General features: G+C 48.9%; 2 protein-coding genes across 5 annotated transcripts; both read left to right on the plus strand.

Annotated features, from left to right (window-relative positions):
- The first annotated feature begins 2,935 nt into the window (after nucleotides 1-2,935).
- On the plus strand, nucleotides 2,936-8,441 carry APOA4 (apolipoprotein A4). The gene is made up of 4 exons (XM_035140049.3): nucleotides 2,936-3,052; nucleotides 3,747-3,841; nucleotides 5,102-5,228; nucleotides 6,997-8,441. The coding sequence occupies exons 2-4, from the start codon at nucleotides 3,793-3,795 to the stop codon at nucleotides 7,952-7,954; spliced, it is 1,134 nt and encodes a 377-aa protein (XP_034995940.2). The 5' UTR covers nucleotides 2,936-3,052; nucleotides 3,747-3,792; the 3' UTR covers nucleotides 7,955-8,441.
- A 4,111-nt stretch (nucleotides 8,442-12,552) lies between these two features.
- APOA5 (apolipoprotein A5) lies at nucleotides 12,553-16,305 on the plus strand. Of its 4 annotated transcripts, none has more exons than XM_035140153.3 (4): nucleotides 12,553-12,811; nucleotides 12,951-13,117; nucleotides 13,580-13,691; nucleotides 15,356-16,305. In XM_035140153.3, the coding sequence occupies exons 2-4, from the start codon at nucleotides 13,069-13,071 to the stop codon at nucleotides 16,293-16,295; spliced, it is 1,101 nt and encodes a 366-aa protein (XP_034996044.1). In that variant the 5' UTR covers nucleotides 12,553-12,811; nucleotides 12,951-13,068; the 3' UTR covers nucleotides 16,296-16,305. The 4 variants fall into 4 exon arrangements, with proteins under 4 accessions (XP_034996044.1, XP_034996045.1, XP_034996046.1 ...); XM_035140154.3 differs by having other exon boundaries at nucleotides 12,611-12,743; XM_035140155.3 differs by having other exon boundaries at nucleotides 12,617-12,811; nucleotides 13,054-13,117.
- The last annotated feature ends 2,470 nt before the right edge of the window (nucleotides 16,306-18,775 follow it).

Raw genomic sequence — 18,775 nt, forward strand, 5'->3', positions numbered from 1 at the left:
CAGACTGAGATGACGCTTTGAGGGAAGCCAGACACAGGACGGGGAAGCTGCCCACAGCCACCATTCATTTTACCACAATAACACCCCCCTCTCCTGGGCCTTCAAGCCACATTCTGTTGGAGTATGCCCATGCCTGGTTTTCAGTCATGCCACACCCCAAAATCCAAAATCCATCAAGCTTCCTACCATTTATCTGCCCTATGTAGTTGCACTCCATTCCTCCTGACCTCTTTGGTTTTGTTATGGAAAAATGACCCTAAAATGCACAGACGCGGATCGGACAGACACGGATCGGAAGCTCCAAAATTTGCGCTAAGTTCAGCTCCGCCGGGAAAATGACCACATGATGCTGTCATGTAAAACAAACTGATCCCTTTATTACAGAAATGAAAAGACTACAGCTGTAGTGTCCCATGCCTAGAGACTATGTTTTATTGCTGTTGCCTCAGGGCTGTTCCCTGTTATTGAAAACCAGTTCTGCATCTGTGGCAATAGTGGGTATCCTGCCAATTCATCATCTTGCTTTTATACCCTCCTGTCCCCACGTGGAAACCCCTGGACTGGGAGGGACGGGAAAGGCAAGGAAAATGGGTGCTTATGGGATTAACTGGGTGTTGATACGACTATTTCTTCATATGGGGAAATGTCCATTGTTCTCCTCCCATTGCTGATGGGTTTTCCTTTTGTTTGACAGGAGGGAACAATCAGTCGAGATGGGAGTCGAGGTGGGACCGTTCCTGGCGATTGCCTTGCCGAGGGGTTGGGGTCCATCCGGCAGGTGTTTTCCTCCAGGTCATGCAAGGATGATCCCTGGGATTATGTTAAAGGTGACACTTCTGGAAGTTTGAATAAACTGTCCCAGCTAATCCATCATTGTCCGTGTGTGTCTTTTGAATTGATACAGGGTGGCAATGGGGCAGGGTTCAGGTGGGCTGGGGTCATACATGGTTTATGCAGCATTTCCTTTTACAGAAGAGATATCTAATACAGAGAATTCTATGCAAAAGGTAGTAGTCCTGATATATAAAGGTTCTAAGATATAAAAAAGCAATTCTAATACAGAGAGATTCTGGCATAACTTAAGGCAAAAAGGTTCTGTTGAGACAATCTAAAGGAAAAGGCTAGATTTCCCAGAGACGTATAAAAAGGCACATAATAAGGAGACATATAATAAAGGGCTGCATTATTCAATGATTGTACTATTGAGTGAACTGTCACTTTGTTTTTGGGCAGCTTTCCCCCTCCTTTTTCATGGAAACATCATCTCGGAGGTTGAAACAAAGGTATCTTTTGGCTGTCAGTGTTGCAATGTATACCCAAACCTCATTGAATCCTTTTAAAGGATTAACAGGCTATTGCTGGCTTGAAAATGTGAATCGCTGTCATTGTTTTGTTCTGGGGTGGAGGGGAAGGTGAAGAGGGGAAATGTGTGAACTTATGCTAACGTTGAGAAATGTGTGCATATGCTGATCCTTAAGCCTTCCTTAAGGCAGGGTTGTGTCCAAGCGGGAGGAGATGGGGAAGATGGCGTTGAACAGGATTCTGGGTAGATGCAGCTGTCAAATTTGGTCACCCCTCTCTGTTCATTAATAATGGTGTCCTGCCCCCCCAATAATTTTCTATAACAGTCACCTCTCTGAGGCAATATTGTTGTATAACAACCAATCATTGCCTCACATAATTGACAGTGACGTATTCTCCATTCCCCAGGTGGTACATTGGAACAACCTTGGGGTATGTGGTGCCGGTTCGAAGGGGGGCTTGGATTTGAGGGGTGGCGGCCTGCGGAGTGCTGTCATCATGGTGGGGAAGCACTGTATGCAGCAGCAGAAGAGGGTGAGGAACAACATGACGGACATGAGAATTAGTAAAATCCCTTTAGCGAGGTTGCGGACCCATGTGGTCGACAGTAGCCAAGACCATGGGTCCCAGTCAGAGAGTCCCCCGTGAGGAATTTATTGTAAAGTCTCGGTGAGGGAGTTGAGCGTCTGAAGATGGCCGGTGATGTCGAGAGTCTGGTCTGACACATAAGAGCAGCATTCTGTGCCTATTAGTTTGCAAGCGCCTCCAATTGAAAATAATAAATAATCTGTGCATAATCTGTTCTTTGTCGAAAGGAGACGAACTTGGGTGAGTTGGGTTAGAACCGCAAGTGTGATGGCTTCTGATTCTTTGATGAACTGTAGAAGGATGTCCGCAAGACGGAGGACGTCAAGGTGGTTTGCGAAGGCTCCATATGCAGGAAGGAATCCGCGGAGCCACGTTTCCCCGTTTGGCTTGATTCGGCCATGAGTCGTGGGGGCTGGGGACCTCCTGTTCTTTAAATGGCCGGTAGGCTGTCATAGGGATATGGTCCCCTGTCCCTGAAAACTCCTTGTGCAGGGACCTCACAGCGCAACCGCTTAGATAGATATATTGGGAGTTTGGTGTCAGGAACGTGAGGTTCCTCTGAAGAAGGTAGGTAGATCTGAATTGGTCCAAAGTAAGGCGGTGCTTATCAGGGGAATCCCTTCGTTGATATGCGAAGGGGCGTGTGCGCAAATCCAGCATTCGGAAAGGTTGTTTGTTTGAATGACCTTCTGGAGAAGCTGTATGTAACTGTTGCCTTGCCATGATGACAGCCTGCGAGATTGGGGCGGTGGGGTCAATTCGAAGAACCTGACATATCTTGGTGCTGTTCCCATAGGGCGGATAGGGTCCGCACAGTGTGCACAATTGCAGTTACAAGTCCTCATGAATTCTTTTGTGAGAGCATGCACTCCCATGCTGCTGCCCCCCCCATAAGCGTTGTTTTGCCTTTCTGTCAGAGGCTGGCGTGGCTGTTTCTGCTAAGAGCTCTGCTTGCCCAGCAGATAAGACCCGGGGGGGGTGGGTGGGTTCCCTTGCTGCCATCCAGCCCTCGTCCACGTTTGCGCTCCTGCTAAAGTCCAAAAGCTTGAGGATGTGTCAGCAGCCTGCTGCGTGGAAGCAGGAAGAAGCTGATCGGAGGAGTATAAATTTGGATGGGCAAAGCAGGCTGAGCCACCTTGAGGAGACAGCGCAAGGAGAAGAGGTGAGCTGAGCTGAGCCGAGCTGCCTGCAGGGTTCAGGCTTGAACATTGCTCTTCTATTGATGTGGAGGGTGCTGCTGATGGGCTAGGAGCCCTGTTTGGTTCAGGAGAATGCAGCAGGGGAGGTTTTGTGCTGCTTTACTTACTGGGAACTTGAAGAGCGGGGCACTGCCTTTGTGATCCCCTTATTTCTATCCCAACCTATAGTTAGAAGGGGAAACCTCTGGCCAATTTTAATCTGGCCTTACCTTTCAAGTTGTTTTGAGGGGGGGGACCTCTGTGGTTCTCCCCTCTCCCCCCCCAGCTCAGATTCAGGGCTAAGCAGCGAAGCTTCAGCTGCCTAATTCTGCCTTTGCCAACAACCATAGGTTATTGGACTACAAGGTCTAATGGGAGTTGTAGTACAGCAACATCTGGAGGGCGCAATGCTAAGGGTGGTCTAAGTGATGTAGAAAATATGTCTTAAGAGCCATAAGAGATGGGGATGGGGAAGGGGGGCAGGAATTTGGAGGGGATGCTGGAGCAAGGCTAAGAGTGAGATCAGGGGGCTGTGTTTATGGCAATGCCACTGACTTAGTTTTGACCCTTCTTCTTCTTCTTCTTCTTCTTCTTTCTTCTTCTTCTTCTTCTTCTTCTTCTTCTTCTTCTTCTTCTTCTTCTTCTTCTTCTTCTTCTTCTTCTTCTTCTTCTTCGCAGATCTGATCCTTAAACGGTGGTGTCTGAAACCCCCCAGCCACAAAAGATGACTCTGAAGGCAGCAGCCTTGATCCTCAGCCTCTTGGCTATCACAGGTAACCCAGAAGGGCTTTGCTGATCCTGTTATCTGCACTCACTCTGGTCCTATTTCCAACTGTTGAATTCTAAATATTGTTCAGTCTTTGTAAATTCTCACTGACCTATTTCTTGTTGCGCTGGCCGGTCAAGGCATAGTGGGAGAAATGCTGCGTAGCTCAGATCTCAGAATTTACCGAGTGATGCTTGTCTTGCAGCTCAGGTGTAGCAAATCAGTGTGATTAAGCTAAAACCTTGTGAGTCGTGCACAGCAGATTGATTCTTTACTAAAGCCCTTTGCCCAGTTGTTACAATTATTATTATTATTATTATTATTATTACCGTATTATTCCCCACCCATCTGGGTGGCTTCCAACACATAAACACATAACAAAACGTCAAACTTTAAAAACTTCCTGATACAGGGTTGCCTGCAGGTGTCTTAGTTACAGGTAGGTAGCTGTGTTGGTCTGAGTCGAAACAAAATAAAAAAATTCCTTCAGTAGCATCTTAAAGACCAACTAAGTTTTTATTTTGGTATGAGCTTTCGTGTGCATGCACACTTCGTCAGATACACTGAAACAGAAGTCACCAGACCCTTATGTATATTCAGAAGGTGGGGGTGATGGGAATGGGTGATGGGCTGATAGGAGTGGTAAACCTGTTGATGACTGTTAACGACTGCTGATGACTGCAATAGGTCCTTAGTTAGTCTTTAAGGTGCTACTGAAGGAATTTTTTTATTCTAGAAATTGTGTAGTTCTTTATCTCCTTGGCATTTGATGGGAGGGTGTCCCAAAGGGAGGGCATCACTGCTGAGAAGGTCCTCTGCCTGGCAATAACATTGTTTGAGAAACCTCAATGTACTGGCCAGGAGAAAAGCAAACCGAGAGACTGGATTTCAGAGTAGGAGGCAGATCAGGCTGAAACAGGGTGCCTGCTTGAAATGGAAAGGAAAACTGGCAAATCTGGGCATGTGGAAAGAAGCATGTGGCTAGCCTTTCTGTGCTGGGCCTGGCAGCATACATTAAACTTGGAAGCCTTGCTGAGAGGCCTCATCTGTTTGAAGAAGTCCTGGTCCTACCCAAACTTGATGGATATGTGCATGCATTCTTAAAGGGAAGGGTCTGTGTGGTTCTCCCAGTATTCCCATAAATGATGTGAGTTCAGCTGTGGCTCTGCAGACACGTGGGACATTGGCAAGTGGCAGAGGAGTTGGGGTGGGAGGCTCTGAGCTGGGTCACACACAGCACCAACCTGCTCCCTCCTCATCCTTGTAGGGGCCCAGGCCGAGATTAGCGCCGACCAGGTGGCTGACGTGGTCTGGAAGTACTTCACTGATATGGGCAACAATGCCAAGGAGACGGTGGATCAAGTCCAGCAGTCAGAAATCAGCAAGAGGATGAAGTGAGTAGCTGTTTCCTCCAGGGCCGGTGGAGGTGGGGAATGCTCATGATGGTGACTGGGCTTAGGGACACACACACACACACACACACACACACACACACACACACACACACACACACACACACACACCTTGCCTGCTTGCTCCCTTGTCCCTTTCCGAGCTTCTCCATTTGCCTTCGAAGGCAAGGCAGTTGGTAAGGAGGGAAGGGTCTTTTTGATGGGGTACCCTACTTGTGAGATAACCCCTCCCCATTCTCCTGTCACTTTTTTAAAAAAATATTATTTTATTGATTTTCCAAATGATTACAAATTAAACCAAATTCTTTTAATTTAATACATTTTAAAAACAACAACAACACCCCCCAGGTTTCCCGCTCCCGTTGCAAACACATGTCCATCTCCTCCTGTTGTTGCCACTTCATTTTTTTCTTAAAACTCACTTAAAATCTTTGCTAGATCAACTGTCACTTTTAAGCTTCAGGTGTCATGGGAAGGCTTTCAAAATTCACTCAGATAGATTATAGGGTATTTGCTGTGAAATAGTTTGATACTGCTGTTTTATCAAGTGAGGAATTTATTTTGCTTCTGCGCATGCATGCACGCACGCACGCACACACACACATTTAGCTGCTTTTTAAAGATCTTCTTTTAATGCCCCTTACTATTATTTGGAAACTTGTTTTTAATTTAAATAGTGATTTTTTAAAATTAAAAACTAGGTGACTTTTGAGGTCACTTCAAAGCCTGTGCAATACCTAAACCAGCAAAGACACCAAGAATGAGCAGAATATAAGGCAGGGGTGGGGCTTGTGTTTCTGTAGTTTTTTTGCCGGGGGGGGGGGGCATTCTCCGGGAGATGATAATCTGCTGGATTGGGTGACGTGCTGCATGCAGGGTTGTACTACACATGGCTCGCCCTTGTTGTAGGGCAGGGGTGGGGAGTCTCTGTCAGCCCAAGGGCCACTTTCCCTTCTTAGCAACCTTCTGGGGAGGGGGGAGGGCGTGTCTCACAGCAGCGGTGGGCTTTACAAGATGCCCACTACCCTCTATCCTCTGTTCAGGAAACAAGAGGTATTGTCAGGGTTCAGACATTCCAGCCAGTCAATATCACTAGCATAGGACCAGTGAGGGATGCAGCCTGGGGAGAGACCTATGCAGTGTTAGAAACTGAGATATAAAACATGCCTGCTGCGTGAATCACTGTCTCATGCATGCAGCACCGAAAGACATGTCTCTTTGGGTGCTGCACTGCCCCACAGATCAGCTGACTGGTGCACCATTGCAGCCATGCCAGCCAGCCAGGGTGGAGATGTTAGGTGCCAAACCTGGCAACCAAACATCTCCACTTCTTCTCAAAACGTACCTGGTGCCCAGCTAATTTTGAACACTGGCTCTTGAGGGCCAGGTGTATAGGCCTGGGGGGGGGGGCATGCATTGAACTTCTGGGCCTGAGGCTCCTCACCTTTGGTGTAGGGTGCAAGCCCTGAACTGCTGTCCTCTCAGAACTGGCTTGGAAGGGACAGGATCAGCCTGGGAACAAACCTCAGGGTTGGGACACAAGCGCAGGGTGGGGTGGGGCGGGTATCCTAGTGGGAAAGTGCCACGGCTGCTGCGCTGTGTGGTGCAGCAGTGGAGATGGATGGGCAACTGTGGCCACCGGGCACCAGAGGGAAATCCACGGCAGCAAGAACGCTGAAACTCCCAAGCGTTTTGGGAGCCAAGGAGTGCTTGCCTGTCTGCTCACCTCTCTCCTCCTGCTCCTCCACAGCACCCTCTTCCAAGGCAACGTCCAGGCCCTCAACACCTATGCCAGGGAGATGCAGAACAAGGTGGTCCCCTTTGCCACAGACCTGCAACTTCGGCTGGCAGGAGAGTCCGAGAGGCTGAAGCAGCAAATCCAGCAGGAGCTGCAGCAGCTCCGAGCTCAGTTGGCCCCTCACACCGACGACTTCCAATCAGCAATCGGCAGGAACATTCGGGAGCTGGAGGCCAACCTGGCCCCTTATGCAGAGAAGCTGAAGGCCCGGATGAACCAGAATGCTGGAGAGCTGCGCAGGAAGCTGGAGGCCCTGGCCCAGGAGGTGCAGGCCAAGCTGCAGGAGAACATGGGCAGCCTCCGGACCTCCCTGTCTCCCTATGCCGATGAGCTGCAGCAGCAGGTCAACCAGAAGGTGGAGGACATCAAAGGGAGCCTGACACCCTATGCTGATGAGCTGAAGGGCAAGGTGGACCAAACCATGGTAGAGCTGCGGAAAAGCCTGTCTCCCTACACCCAGGACGCCCAAGAGCAGCTGAACCGCCAGCTGGAGGGACTGTCTTTCCAGATGAAGAAGAGCATCGAGGATCTGCGGGCCCAGCTCTCGGAGAGGACCGAGGATCTGCGCCTCAAGCTGAGCCCTCTTGCCCAGGAGCTGAGGGAGAAGCTGCAGGGGGACGCGGCTGACCTGCGCGAATCTCTGACGCCCTACGTGGAAGGCTTGAACAAAAAGATCGACCTGCAAATCGAGGAGTTCCGTCAGGTGGTGGGGCCCTATGGAGAAAATTTCAACAGGCTCCTGGTGCAGAAGGTGGAGGAGATGAAGAAGAAGCTGGAGCCTTACGCTGGTGAGACGGAGGATCACTTGAGCTTCCTGGAGAAAGACGTGAGGGACAGGCTCAATTCCTTCTTTGACAGCCTCAAGCAGATGGCCAATGAAAAGGCCCTTCTCCCCTCTTCAGAGGAATAGTAGAAGGCACCTTATATTTCTGACACCACGGCCCCAGCGTGTCTTCTGCTTGAAGCCACCACTGAAACACCACCGAAAACAGGACTCCTGGCAAGATTCAGGATGCTGCAGCCCAGAATAAATGTTTGGGGGCGGTGCTGGTGGCCACATTTCTACTACCCTCTGTGTCCACTGCTGCTAACAATCTCCAGGCACTGTTGTGTGCCCAGACACACACACTCTCTGCTGCAATAAACAAACTCCTCAGCAATACCTGCGGGTTGCTCTTTTGTCCCTTAATGTGGTCCACCTTGGAAGGGAAGGGGTGGGTGGGATGGAGGAATCTGATCCCAAATGAAAGTGTTTTTGAAGAGGAAAATGAGAATGCCCTTGGCTGAATGGTGGGGACAGAGCTGAGCATCCCCCCCACCCAGGGAGACTTTTATTGCAAAAATGATAAATTCACAGGTGTGTGTTTTTGAAAATAAATAAAAATCTGTTACATAAATAGGCTGCAACCTGATTGTCACCTGCCTCTCTGGGAATGCCTCCCCACTGCAACACCATTGATTGAGTGTGATGCCAAGGAATGTTCACAAGCATTCAGTTGTTAGAGGGAAAGGTATCAGCCACTATAGCAGTGTCTGACACAGTGCAGGTTCTTTCAGCTGAAATGAAATTTCACATTGGGTGGGAGAAAAAGCTCACATGGGACTTAGAGAGGGAGAGTCTATGTGCTTTCAGCAGAAACTGGGGTGGGGAAGGTGCTCCTACCAGCAATGGTGGGAGGGTGGGGAACTGGGGACCAGGAACTGGGTCCAGGTGGCATCTATCCAAGAGTTTTTAAAGAAATGGGTACCGTAGGTGGATGGGCAAAAGTATTAAAATGTCTCATGCTACAAGCAACATATTTCAAGTAGCTCCTCTTGCTGCGATGTGCATTTGAACATCAGGTTTAAGACTCCTCTCTGTTTTCACATAAGAATTTTGGCTTGCTAGTAGAAAAAGCAAAAATACCACTAGGTTTGCGTGTCTGCAGTTAGACATGAGGCGTTAATGACTCCATTTTAGCAGAGATGATCTGAGCTGACTTGACAGGAGATGAGCGCAAAGCTTTGATCTAGCAGCATGGAAACCTTTGAGGAACCTTGCAAGGCACATAGCTTTGATCTGGCAAGATTGCAATTTGCTAATTACAGACCATGGGAAGGACAAAGTGGGGAGATGAAGTTTCAAAGCGCAAGGAGCTTCGGGGTGCTTCAGTCTTTAGTGTGACCTCTTGCAAGTTGATGACATCCAGATGTTTTGGACTGCAGTTCCTATCAACACTCCCTCACCCCCCAAGCCAACATGGAGTCTAAAAATTAGGGAGGGCACCAAGTTGTGGAAGGTTGCTTTGGTGAAAGGAGCTGGACCATGCAGAGCACTATAGATTCATATAATTGTACAGTTGCCAGGGACCCCCAAGGGTCATCTAGTCCAACCCCATGCAATGCAGGAATCTCAACTAAAACAACCCTGACAGATGGTCATCCAACTTCTGCTTAAAAACCTCCAATGAATGAGAGTCCACCACCTTCTGGGGTAGTTTGTTCCACGGTCAAACGGCTTTTACCATTGGAAAGTTCTTCCTAATGTTTAGTTTGCAATCTTCTTCTTTCTTGTAAGTTGAATCTATTGGTTGAAACCACTTTTGGAAAGGTCAGAGGTCATCTTCAGGGAAGAAAATATATATCCCCTCCAGCACCAGGGAGTGCATTTCTGCCCAGGAAGACATGGGCTAGAGATTGCTGGTGGGGGTGAGTTGCATAGGGAGAGGCCTATCCTTTGGGAAGAATTGGGGGCTGGCTGGGCTGCCCTTTGATACCAGCTTGGGAGCAATGACTGCTTGGAACTTCCCCTGGCCACAAGCTGGTCTTGGCTGGCTCTGCACACTCTGACCTCTTCTGAATATTCGCACAGAGGTTTTTGCTGGGAATAGCTCTGTGGCCATTGAGGGCCTTGGCCAGGGATGTGTTCTGAATGGCTGAAGATTGGGGGGGGGCGCACCCCAAACTCCCTACAGACATGGAAGAGATGGGGGAGGGTTGCTGTCATTGGATTGTTTTCTCTTAAAACAGTTCTTTCTCCCCACATGCCTGCCAATTTACAAATTAGGTGCCAGGGCAACTCACGTGAACATTGAATTAGGGCCTTGTGGACATTGAATTAGGGTCTGGTGACTTCCGTTTCAGTGTATCTGAAGAAGTGTGCATGCACACGAAAGCTCATACCTATGACAATTTAGTTGGTCTCTAAGGTGCTACTGGAAGGAATTTTTTGTATTGAATTAGGGCTCATCCTCACCTCCCATTTGTCTCATGCCCAGAAAGTTCAGGTCAGAGTGGTTTCTCCATTGTCCTACTCCTCTTCCAGGGAAAACCTGTTCTTTAGTTTTCAGTGGGAACAAACAGCAATCCTGTGCTTTTCGACTGAGTGCTAAAGAGCGCTTTACCTTGGGGACAAGAGGACACTGGCGCCACCTCGGCAGGGCTGTGGGTGCCCAGGTACCCACAAATTTTTCAGTGAATGAGCCGGTGCCCCTCAATATTCTATAGCCAGGTGGTCTCCGTTGGCCCCTTCTACTGCAGTAGAGGATTTCTACAGAGCCCGTCACAGCAGTGGCTGGGCCCGACAGAGCCCACTGCAGCCACAGCAGGCCCCACCGGGCCTTTCGGAGGGCGCACCGGTGCTCCTCCAAGTGTGTGATGTCATACGCAGCATGTGTGGCATCACACATGCATGCTGGACACCCATGATGTTGGGCGGAACCTGGCACGCCTGCAAGAGGAAGTGTGGATAAGCCCTTTCTTGCCCCTGCTTGAGCCTTTTTTTGGTGCTGCTACTTTAGCCCAGCCATTGGTACAAGATGGAGAGCTGGTTCTGAGGCTGCTTTCCATGCCTGCATGAACACAGTACAGGTTTAAACTGGCTTAAGCAACGTTCCCTCTTCCTAGAGAATCCTGGGGGGAACTGCAGGAGATCTATGGCAATGTTCTCAGGGAAGAAGCCATGGCAGTCTGAAATATACTCGAAAAAATGGCATAAACCTGTAGTGTAAAAAAGTCATTTACTCAAAGTAGTCAGGGGGAAATGGCCTGAAAGATGCATGTTTGTGGTGGTCAGTGGAGAGAGGGTATCAGCTTTGGTTCTCAGCATCACCTTAAAGGTAAAGGTAAAGGGACCCCTGACCATTAGGTCCAGTTGTGGATGACTCTGGGGTTGCGGCACTCATCTCGCTTTACTGGCCGAGGGAACCGGCATACAGCTTCTGGGTCATGTGGCCAGCATGACTAAGCCATTTCTGGCGAACCAGAGCAGCGCACGGAAATGCCACTTACCTTCCCGCTGGAGGGGTACCTATTTATCTACTTGCACTTCAACTTGCTTTTGAACTGCTAGGTTGGCAGGAGCCGGGACCGAGCAACGGGAGCTCACCCCGTCGCAGGGATTCGAACTGCCAACCTTCTGATCGGCAAGCCCTAGGCTCTGTGGTTTAACTCACATCGCCACCCGTGTCCCTCAACATCACCTTAATCTGCAGTAACTCTGCCCATCTTGCTCAGGGCACCGTATTTTTCTGTGTATAACATGCCCCTGTGTGTAAGATGACCTGTATTTTTTGGGGGGGGAAGGGGGGTTGCCCAGGGTTGTTGAGCTTTTCTTGGGGGGGGGGTTTGCCGAAAATTGTTCACCCACCAGACCGGCACTGACAATTGCACCTGCCGCCAAAGATACCAATTGTCTGCCCGCTAGCCGCCAGCAGCCGCAAATCACCTGCACAATTGCGGCAGCAGCAGCCAATCAACAGCAGGCCTTGCCACAGCCACCAATCACCTGCCCAATCACCGCTGACAATCTCCTGCTCGCAGCTGCAAACAACCGCCCACCCCTCCTTCAGCACTATCCGTGTATAAGATGACCCCTAATTTTTAACATTATTTTATAATAATAAAAATGGTCTTATACACACATAACTACGGTAATTATTATTTAATTCATGCCCTGCTTCATGTTTTGTAAGAAATCTCTTGTCGGTTTACATGCATCTCTTGCTAGAGGCCATGCTCACCTCTTCACAATGCTGGGACCCTCCCAAGGAAAGAGTTGCGCTTGCTCCTTCAAAGCCATTTCCTGCCGAGTTGGACTGCAAACCACCGAGCCTCATTGGTGGGATAGTTTTACATGAAATGAAAGATTTGAGCGAGGCAAGAGCAACACAAAGAAAAAAAACCGATCCAGCTTCTTTACCTTCCTGCATCTCAATGCTCCCTTGGCCAGGGTAGCATTGCCTGGGATGCAGTTAGCCCCCCCCCCCCCGGGTTCACTCTCTGTGTTTTCCTTTCCTTGAACTCTCACCCAGTTTGGACTAATTGTCCCATGATGGTTTCCCCTGTGCTTGGGCCAGGAGTTGCAGAAGACTGAATAACTGGGATGGGAAGGCAAAGGCCACAGGTTATTCCTGCTTGCCTCCCAAGTACAGAGAGCTGGGTCGATCAAAAGAGACCCCCCTTATCTCAGAAACCACCACCACACACACACACACCCCGGTCAAAGTAAGCCCTCTGTCCCCTGCTCACGACAGATGCAGACGTCATCTCTTTGTCAACGTCTTTCAACCTTCGTGTTGTGTTTACACGGAATGAGGGCCAGGCTGGCTGGCTCTGCAGCTGTGTGCAAGGCAGTGAATCCTGCCTGGCATATATAAAAGGGTGCGGCAGCAGGGCACCTACAGGAGCCAACCACGAGGAGACCAGTGCCAAGCATACAAGTAGGAGGACACAGGGGGAACAATCTTACCATTTGGTAGCAGCTGAGCAAAATACCTGAAGGAATAAGGTAAGGCAAAAGTGGTTACAATCTGGCATGTGAACTTTGGGTTCTAAGCAAACAAAAGTACACCTTTCTGATCAACCAATTCCTCAGTTTTTTAAAATTGAAATAAGGGATAATCATGCAGATGAACTTCATCTTACAGCCTGGAAGGAGCATTATTCATACTCAGCCGAGTCTGACGGCGGAGGAGATCCTTGATTGCTGTGGTTGCACAGCTAACATGTCCCTTTAACGCCTTGTTGCAGAATCCTCGCTTCATCATGTGCATCAAAGCTGCCCTCCTAGCAGTGCTGCTGGCCACCTTTTCAGGTTAGGCTCTTTCTAATAAAATAATAATAATAATAATAATAATAATAGTAATAATAATATACAGGTGCATTTGGAGAGTGGGGAGGTTCTGGGTTGTGTTAGGGACAGCTCGGAGACCTCTGAGCATGTGTTTGTGGGCTACAGCCTTAACACAGTGCTTACAATGCTCTGCTTCTAGTCACAAGTCCCAATCAGAGCTGCTGGCACGGTGCCTAATAGATTCAGCTTCTGGACACCTGGGCACAGAGGGTCCCCCCCCCCCGGAGACCCCTCTAGCAGCTACATTAAAGAGCAGGAACGACCCTGAGCTGCACAGGTGACTTCCCTGGTTGCTTGCACTGTTGTGCAACATTCTCAGTATGAGAATCCAGCAATGTGAGAGAACTCTGTTGGTTGGGAGTGGGTTGGCTTTTCCATAGACTGTCTTCTTTTTGTCCTTTCCTCTTTGCCTCATCTGCACAGCGTCTCCAGCCAGTCTTCAGCAGAGCCACGTCTGGGACTACTTCAGCCAACTGACTCGTGATAAGGGCAGCACGGAGCAAGCCCAGCAGCTGAAAGGAGGGCAGGGGGTGAAGTGAGTCTGATTCACTCTAAGCTTATCAGTACAATTGTGTACTTTTTCATTTCTGACATTTATCATCCTCCTTTTCCCTATTTTTTTTATCCTCACAACAACCCTGTGAGGTAGGTTAGGCTGAGACAGGTGACTGGCCCAGGGTCACCCAGTGAACTTCATGGCTGAATGGGGATTTGAACCCTGGTTTCCTAGGCGTGGAGCCTGGCACTCTAACCATTACACCACACTGGTTCTCACAGAACAAAGGACACAACTTGTAGGTTTTCTACACTATCCACCCCTCCATTCCCTGATTTGTAGGGGAAGGGGTGGGCAGGGCCGTCTTAAGCACCTCTGGCACCCTGGCGCCGGGGTGCGACGGATCCCTCCGACGCCCCCCGCCCCGTTTCCCAGTGCGACGGGTGGGCGGGCAGGCGCAGCACGCAGCGCTACTGCCGAGGGCGCTGCTGCGCGGAAGAGCGGCCAGCGGGCGGGCGCAGCTGCGATGCGCCCCCCTGGAGGGCCGGCACCGTGGCGCCCTGCGCCACCCAGCCTGGCCATAGGGCCGGCCCTGGGGGTGGGAACCATTGTGGGGAGAGAACATCTGACATATTGGCAGAAGAAAGCAAGTACAGCCAACAGAATTAGCCCCTGATCAGGCCTAAGGAAACTGTGCTGGGAACATTGATTGAAATGGGGTCCTGCTTGTGGGTTTTCCAATGGGGCCTCTGGCCTGTCACTGTGAGAGCAGGATTCTAGACTAGATAGGCTTCCATTGACCTGACCCAGCAGCCAGGATCTTTTTATTTTGTAAGATTATATCCTGCCTTTCCACTGTAACATCCTGGAATTGCACATCTGCAACCCACAGCTAGAGATGGTTCTCGGGGTAAGAGGGAGGTGAGGGGGGTTCACCAGCCTTTAATATTAACTAGCGAGGGGAAGGAGTCTCCCCTATTGACCACTGGTAGAGGCTTCCCCTATTGTTTGGGCTCCCAGTGCAACATGCAGGGGGTGACGGTGATGATTGATTAATCGCCTTCTAAACCACCATCTCAAGATAACTAAAAACAGCTTAAAACACAAAAACAACAAATACGTTTAAAACAAGATGAAAACCTGCTTGCTATTACATTGCAACGTATTTATTTAATCATTAATTTAACTGCTTGCCTGGATTCTGAGCAGTGTTGTGTGGAACATATACAGTGGTACCTCAGTTCTCGAACGTCTTCGTTGACGAATGTTTTGGAACTCAAATGCTGAAAACCCGGAAGTAAATGCTTCCATTTTCAAATGTGCCTCGGAAGTCGAACGGCTTCCACTGTGCGTTTCTCAATTTCCTCAATGAAATTTGCAGGCCACCTTTTTCGAACATTTTGGAACTTGAACATTCTTCTGGAACAGATTACTTCCAAGAACCGAGGTACCACTGTACTTGCATTCCTGTTTGTCTGTTTAATGAGCACCAGTCTTGGGGGATTTGTGATGACAACTGAGAAGAGGCTAAGAGTGGTGAAGAGATGCCGGCTGGAGTGTGGATCAGTCGTCAAGCTGAAGCCATAAGGAACAGTTACAGGGGGCGGGATTGGTACGATCCTAATAATGGGCTCTCAGACTCAAGACTATATTTTCAGGTCTGTGTCCCCTCTGCAAATGTGTGCATTCTCTCTTTTGTTCAGAAACGTGAAGGAAAGTCTCCAAGATGGAGCCAACTACGTGGGAAACGTCCTTGAGAAGTTGACCCCAGGACAAAGGAGATTCCGACCCCAGTTCTACCAAGACGCCGATGGACTTCGGCAGATCATCCAGAGGGAGGTCGAAAGCCTCCGGAGGAAACTTTCTCCTTATATGGATGAGGCGCACCAAAAAATCAGCCAGAACATAGAAGTTCTCCGTCTCCGCCTGACTCCCCTCACAGAGCAGCTGATGGAACAGGTTTCGCTATGCGCAAGAGAATTGCACCAGCATTTCAGGCCCAACCTCAACGCAGAGGCTCCGTTGGTGGAAACTCCAGGTGCGTTCCAGAAGTTTACAGCCTCTTTTGCTGAAAAGGCAGCTACCTTTATTGACCAGGTGAAGGAGATCTTCCACCCATATGCTGACAGGTTGGCAACTGAGATCCACCGTACCATGGAAGAACTCCACAAAAACACAACACCTCACACTGCAGTTATGGGCCAGCGACTCAGTCAATATCTACAAGAATTCTCTGGCAAGCTCACCCACAATGCGAGGGTTCTGCACCTCCAGATTGAAAGGAACCTGGAGCAACTAAAGGTGCAGCTGAGCCTCCACCCCAGCACTTGGGTTGCACATCCTTCCCACAGAAGCCAAGAAAACCACCAGCTGTCTGTGGACTCCTACCTGGAAAACATGGCTCAGGAGGTTCAGGAGAGAATTGAGGAGTTCAGGAGAGGTACAATCCTTCAGATAGACAACTTCACAAGGACCACTGACAGGGAGATGGAAGAAATGAAGTCCAAGCTCTCTCCCACACCCTCATACTTGGAAGAGTTCCAGGAAAACTCCACGCCACTGGAAGACTTGCATGCCAAACTAGACTCCCTGTGGAAGGATATTTTCCAGAGTCTCAATGAGCCAAGCACCAGCTTATATTGAAGGCAAATTAGGCAGTGGAGGCCTCTTTGAAATAACCTGCTTTTGGGGTGGGGGAGATCAAACCCTTCTGAGCAGTAGTGGTTTCCCTAGACTGCCACATCAGACTTTAATGGTTGGGACCTATTTTGGGCACGTTGCTCCTCCTGTGGCTTTTATTCTCCTTTTCAAAATTACAGGACCGTAGAATTATTGGATACAGCTAAGTCGAATACATCATGTCTTGTGGTAAACAGTATTTTCTCCCCTCTCCTTTTCTCTATTATTTGGTAGGGGATAAACATTTAAATAGGAGGCCACAGCCATGAGAGCAGTGATGTGGAACCTTCACATTGCAGGCATAATCACACACATCCCAATTAGGTCCAGGGCATTTTTGGGTCCAAACCATGCCCACCTGTCCATCACCTGACAACCTATGAAGTCACCAGCAGTTCCGCCTTTCCAGACGCTGGTTGCAATTCAGTACTTTTTTTGAACTTGGTACCTTGCGGTGACAGAAAAAGGCACAACTGTGCCGAATTGCAACTTGAAAAGGAATCATTGGATGCCAGGGGGCTGAGGGTGGGGCTTACTCACCTATCAAAGGTGGCAATATAGCAGGTGAGCGAGTTTTGAATCTGGCCCAGTGGGTCAGATCATCCAGTTCCTCACCCATGCAGTTGAGTTTCCTGAAGGTTATGCTAGGACAGGGTGGTCCAAAGTGTGGACCTCGGCAACATTTGACACCCAGTCAGCCTTCCCAAAGCCAGGTAAGCAAGGTGCTGGGCTTTGGAAAGCAGATGTGAGGGCACTGACAGGGTCTTACAGTCCTCCTGACTCCTTCCCAAAGCCTAGTTAATGCTTCCCAGCTTTGGGAAGGAGGTGAGAGGGCTCCAGGACCCTGCCAGAGCCCTTGTGCCTCCTTCCCAAAGTGCATCTCTTAGCCAGCTTTGAGAAGGCAGCATGGGGAGGGGTGTGTGTGTGAGAGGGGAGGGAGATCAAATTTTGGCCTTCCTCTCTCCTGTGTGGCAAGACAGTGTCCGTCCCACGGCTTCTGTACACATGTGTCCCAATTGGTACGAAAAATTGGACCTCCCTCTGTTAGAATGATTAAGACCTGGCTCCCATCTTAATTTTACTCATGTTTTAAGAGTGTTAGGAGGCTGCTTCTGATATGGAGTACCTCCTTGAATCTCCTCTTAGCGGAACATTTTATCCCCCTCCCCTTGCCCCGGCAATGTTGATGATTAAAAATCCTACCACTGTTTTCTATTTGATGTATTGTACTTTTATTGTGGGGAACCCAGGTGGCTCTGTGGGTTAAACCACTGAGCCTAGGGCTTGCTGATCAGAAGGTCAGCGGTTCGAATCCCTGTGGCGGGGTGAGCTCCCGTTGCTCGGTCCCAGCTCCTGCCAACCTAGCAGTTCGAAAGCACATCAAAATGCAGTAGATAAATAGTACAGTAGATAAATAGGAACCACTACAGCGGGAAGGTAAACGGCGTTTCTGTGTGCTGCTCTGGTTCGCCAGAAGTGGCTTTGTCATGCTGGCCACATGACCTGGAAACTATACGCCGGCTCCCTCGGCCAATAATGCGAGATGAGCGCGCAACCCCAGAGTCGGTCACGACTGGACCTAATGGTCAGGGGTCCCTTTACCTTTTACTTATATTGTAGGTATATATATATATATATATATATATATATATATATATATATATATATATATACTGTAGTAATGCTGTAAATATATATTTTGTAATAATATGCATTCATGTTGTTCACCTCTTTGGGGGCCTCTGGCTAAAAAAAGGTGGTATATAAATAAACTTCACCCTACCATGCCATGTTTTATTCATGAGAGGCTACACTCTCGTGTTCACTGTGCCTCCTCAGTGTAAATTTTACTCACTTCTGCATTCACTGTAAATGCACCTCTGGGCAGAGAAATTGCCACATCAAGAGAAGCACTGAAAACTGAAACCTCCAAAGGCTTATGTTCATCATGTGAGTACATGGTGGTGACTTTGCCTAAACATTTTTGCCATGCTTAAAACAAGGTTCAACCAGCTCCCATGATACCCAACTTTTAGCTGCTATGCTTAGTAGGAGCCAGATAGACTGAGAGATAACAATGAATGAAACTACTGCCATTTGCCACTTCTGATGCTCCATATATCTAAATACATAATTTCTCCTGCCCTTTTTATTGTATTAGATATTAGCTGAACCACTATGAAAAGCAGCTGTTTTATTACAGAAAAAAATCAGAAACAGACTGGAAAGAGAAGTTGCTGAATTGGAACTCATTACCAAGCTTACAACCATGGAGCCACCTGGGATGAACAAAACACAGGATTCTTATCTCATTGTGCATGATCAAGCTTTTTTTAGCGCCTCAGCCCTTGCTACCCCTCCCGCAGGACCAATTGCAGTCATCAGCAGTCGTTAACAGCCATCTACAGGTTTACCACTCCCATCAGCCCATCACCCATTCCCAA

This window comes from Zootoca vivipara, chromosome 14, assembly GCF_965207765.1.
Source record: "Zootoca vivipara chromosome 14, rZooViv2.hap1.1, whole genome shotgun sequence".
Taxonomy (NCBI): Eukaryota; Metazoa; Chordata; class Lepidosauria; order Squamata; family Lacertidae; genus Zootoca; species Zootoca vivipara.

Excerpts from the sequence above, each read along its gene's own strand:
- APOA4 (XM_035140049.3), top strand. The coding sequence starts at position 3,793 with ATGACTCTGAAGGCAGCAGCCTTGATCCTCAGCCTCTTGGCTATCACA. Across the intron at positions 3,842-5,101 it reads CAGCCTCTTGGCTATCACAG|GGGCCCAGGCCGAGATTAGC; the intron begins GTAACCCAGAAG and ends TCATCCTTGTAG. Across the intron at positions 5,229-6,996 it reads GAAATCAGCAAGAGGATGAA|CACCCTCTTCCAAGGCAACG; the intron begins GTGAGTAGCTGT and ends GCTCCTCCACAG.
- APOA5 (XM_035140153.3), top strand. The coding sequence starts at position 13,069 with ATGTGCATCAAAGCTGCCCTCCTAGCAGTGCTGCTGGCCACCTTTTCA. Across the intron at positions 13,118-13,579 it reads GCTGCTGGCCACCTTTTCAG|CGTCTCCAGCCAGTCTTCAG; the intron begins GTTAGGCTCTTT and ends TCATCTGCACAG. Across the intron at positions 13,692-15,355 it reads AAAGGAGGGCAGGGGGTGAA|AAACGTGAAGGAAAGTCTCC; the intron begins GTGAGTCTGATT and ends TCTTTTGTTCAG.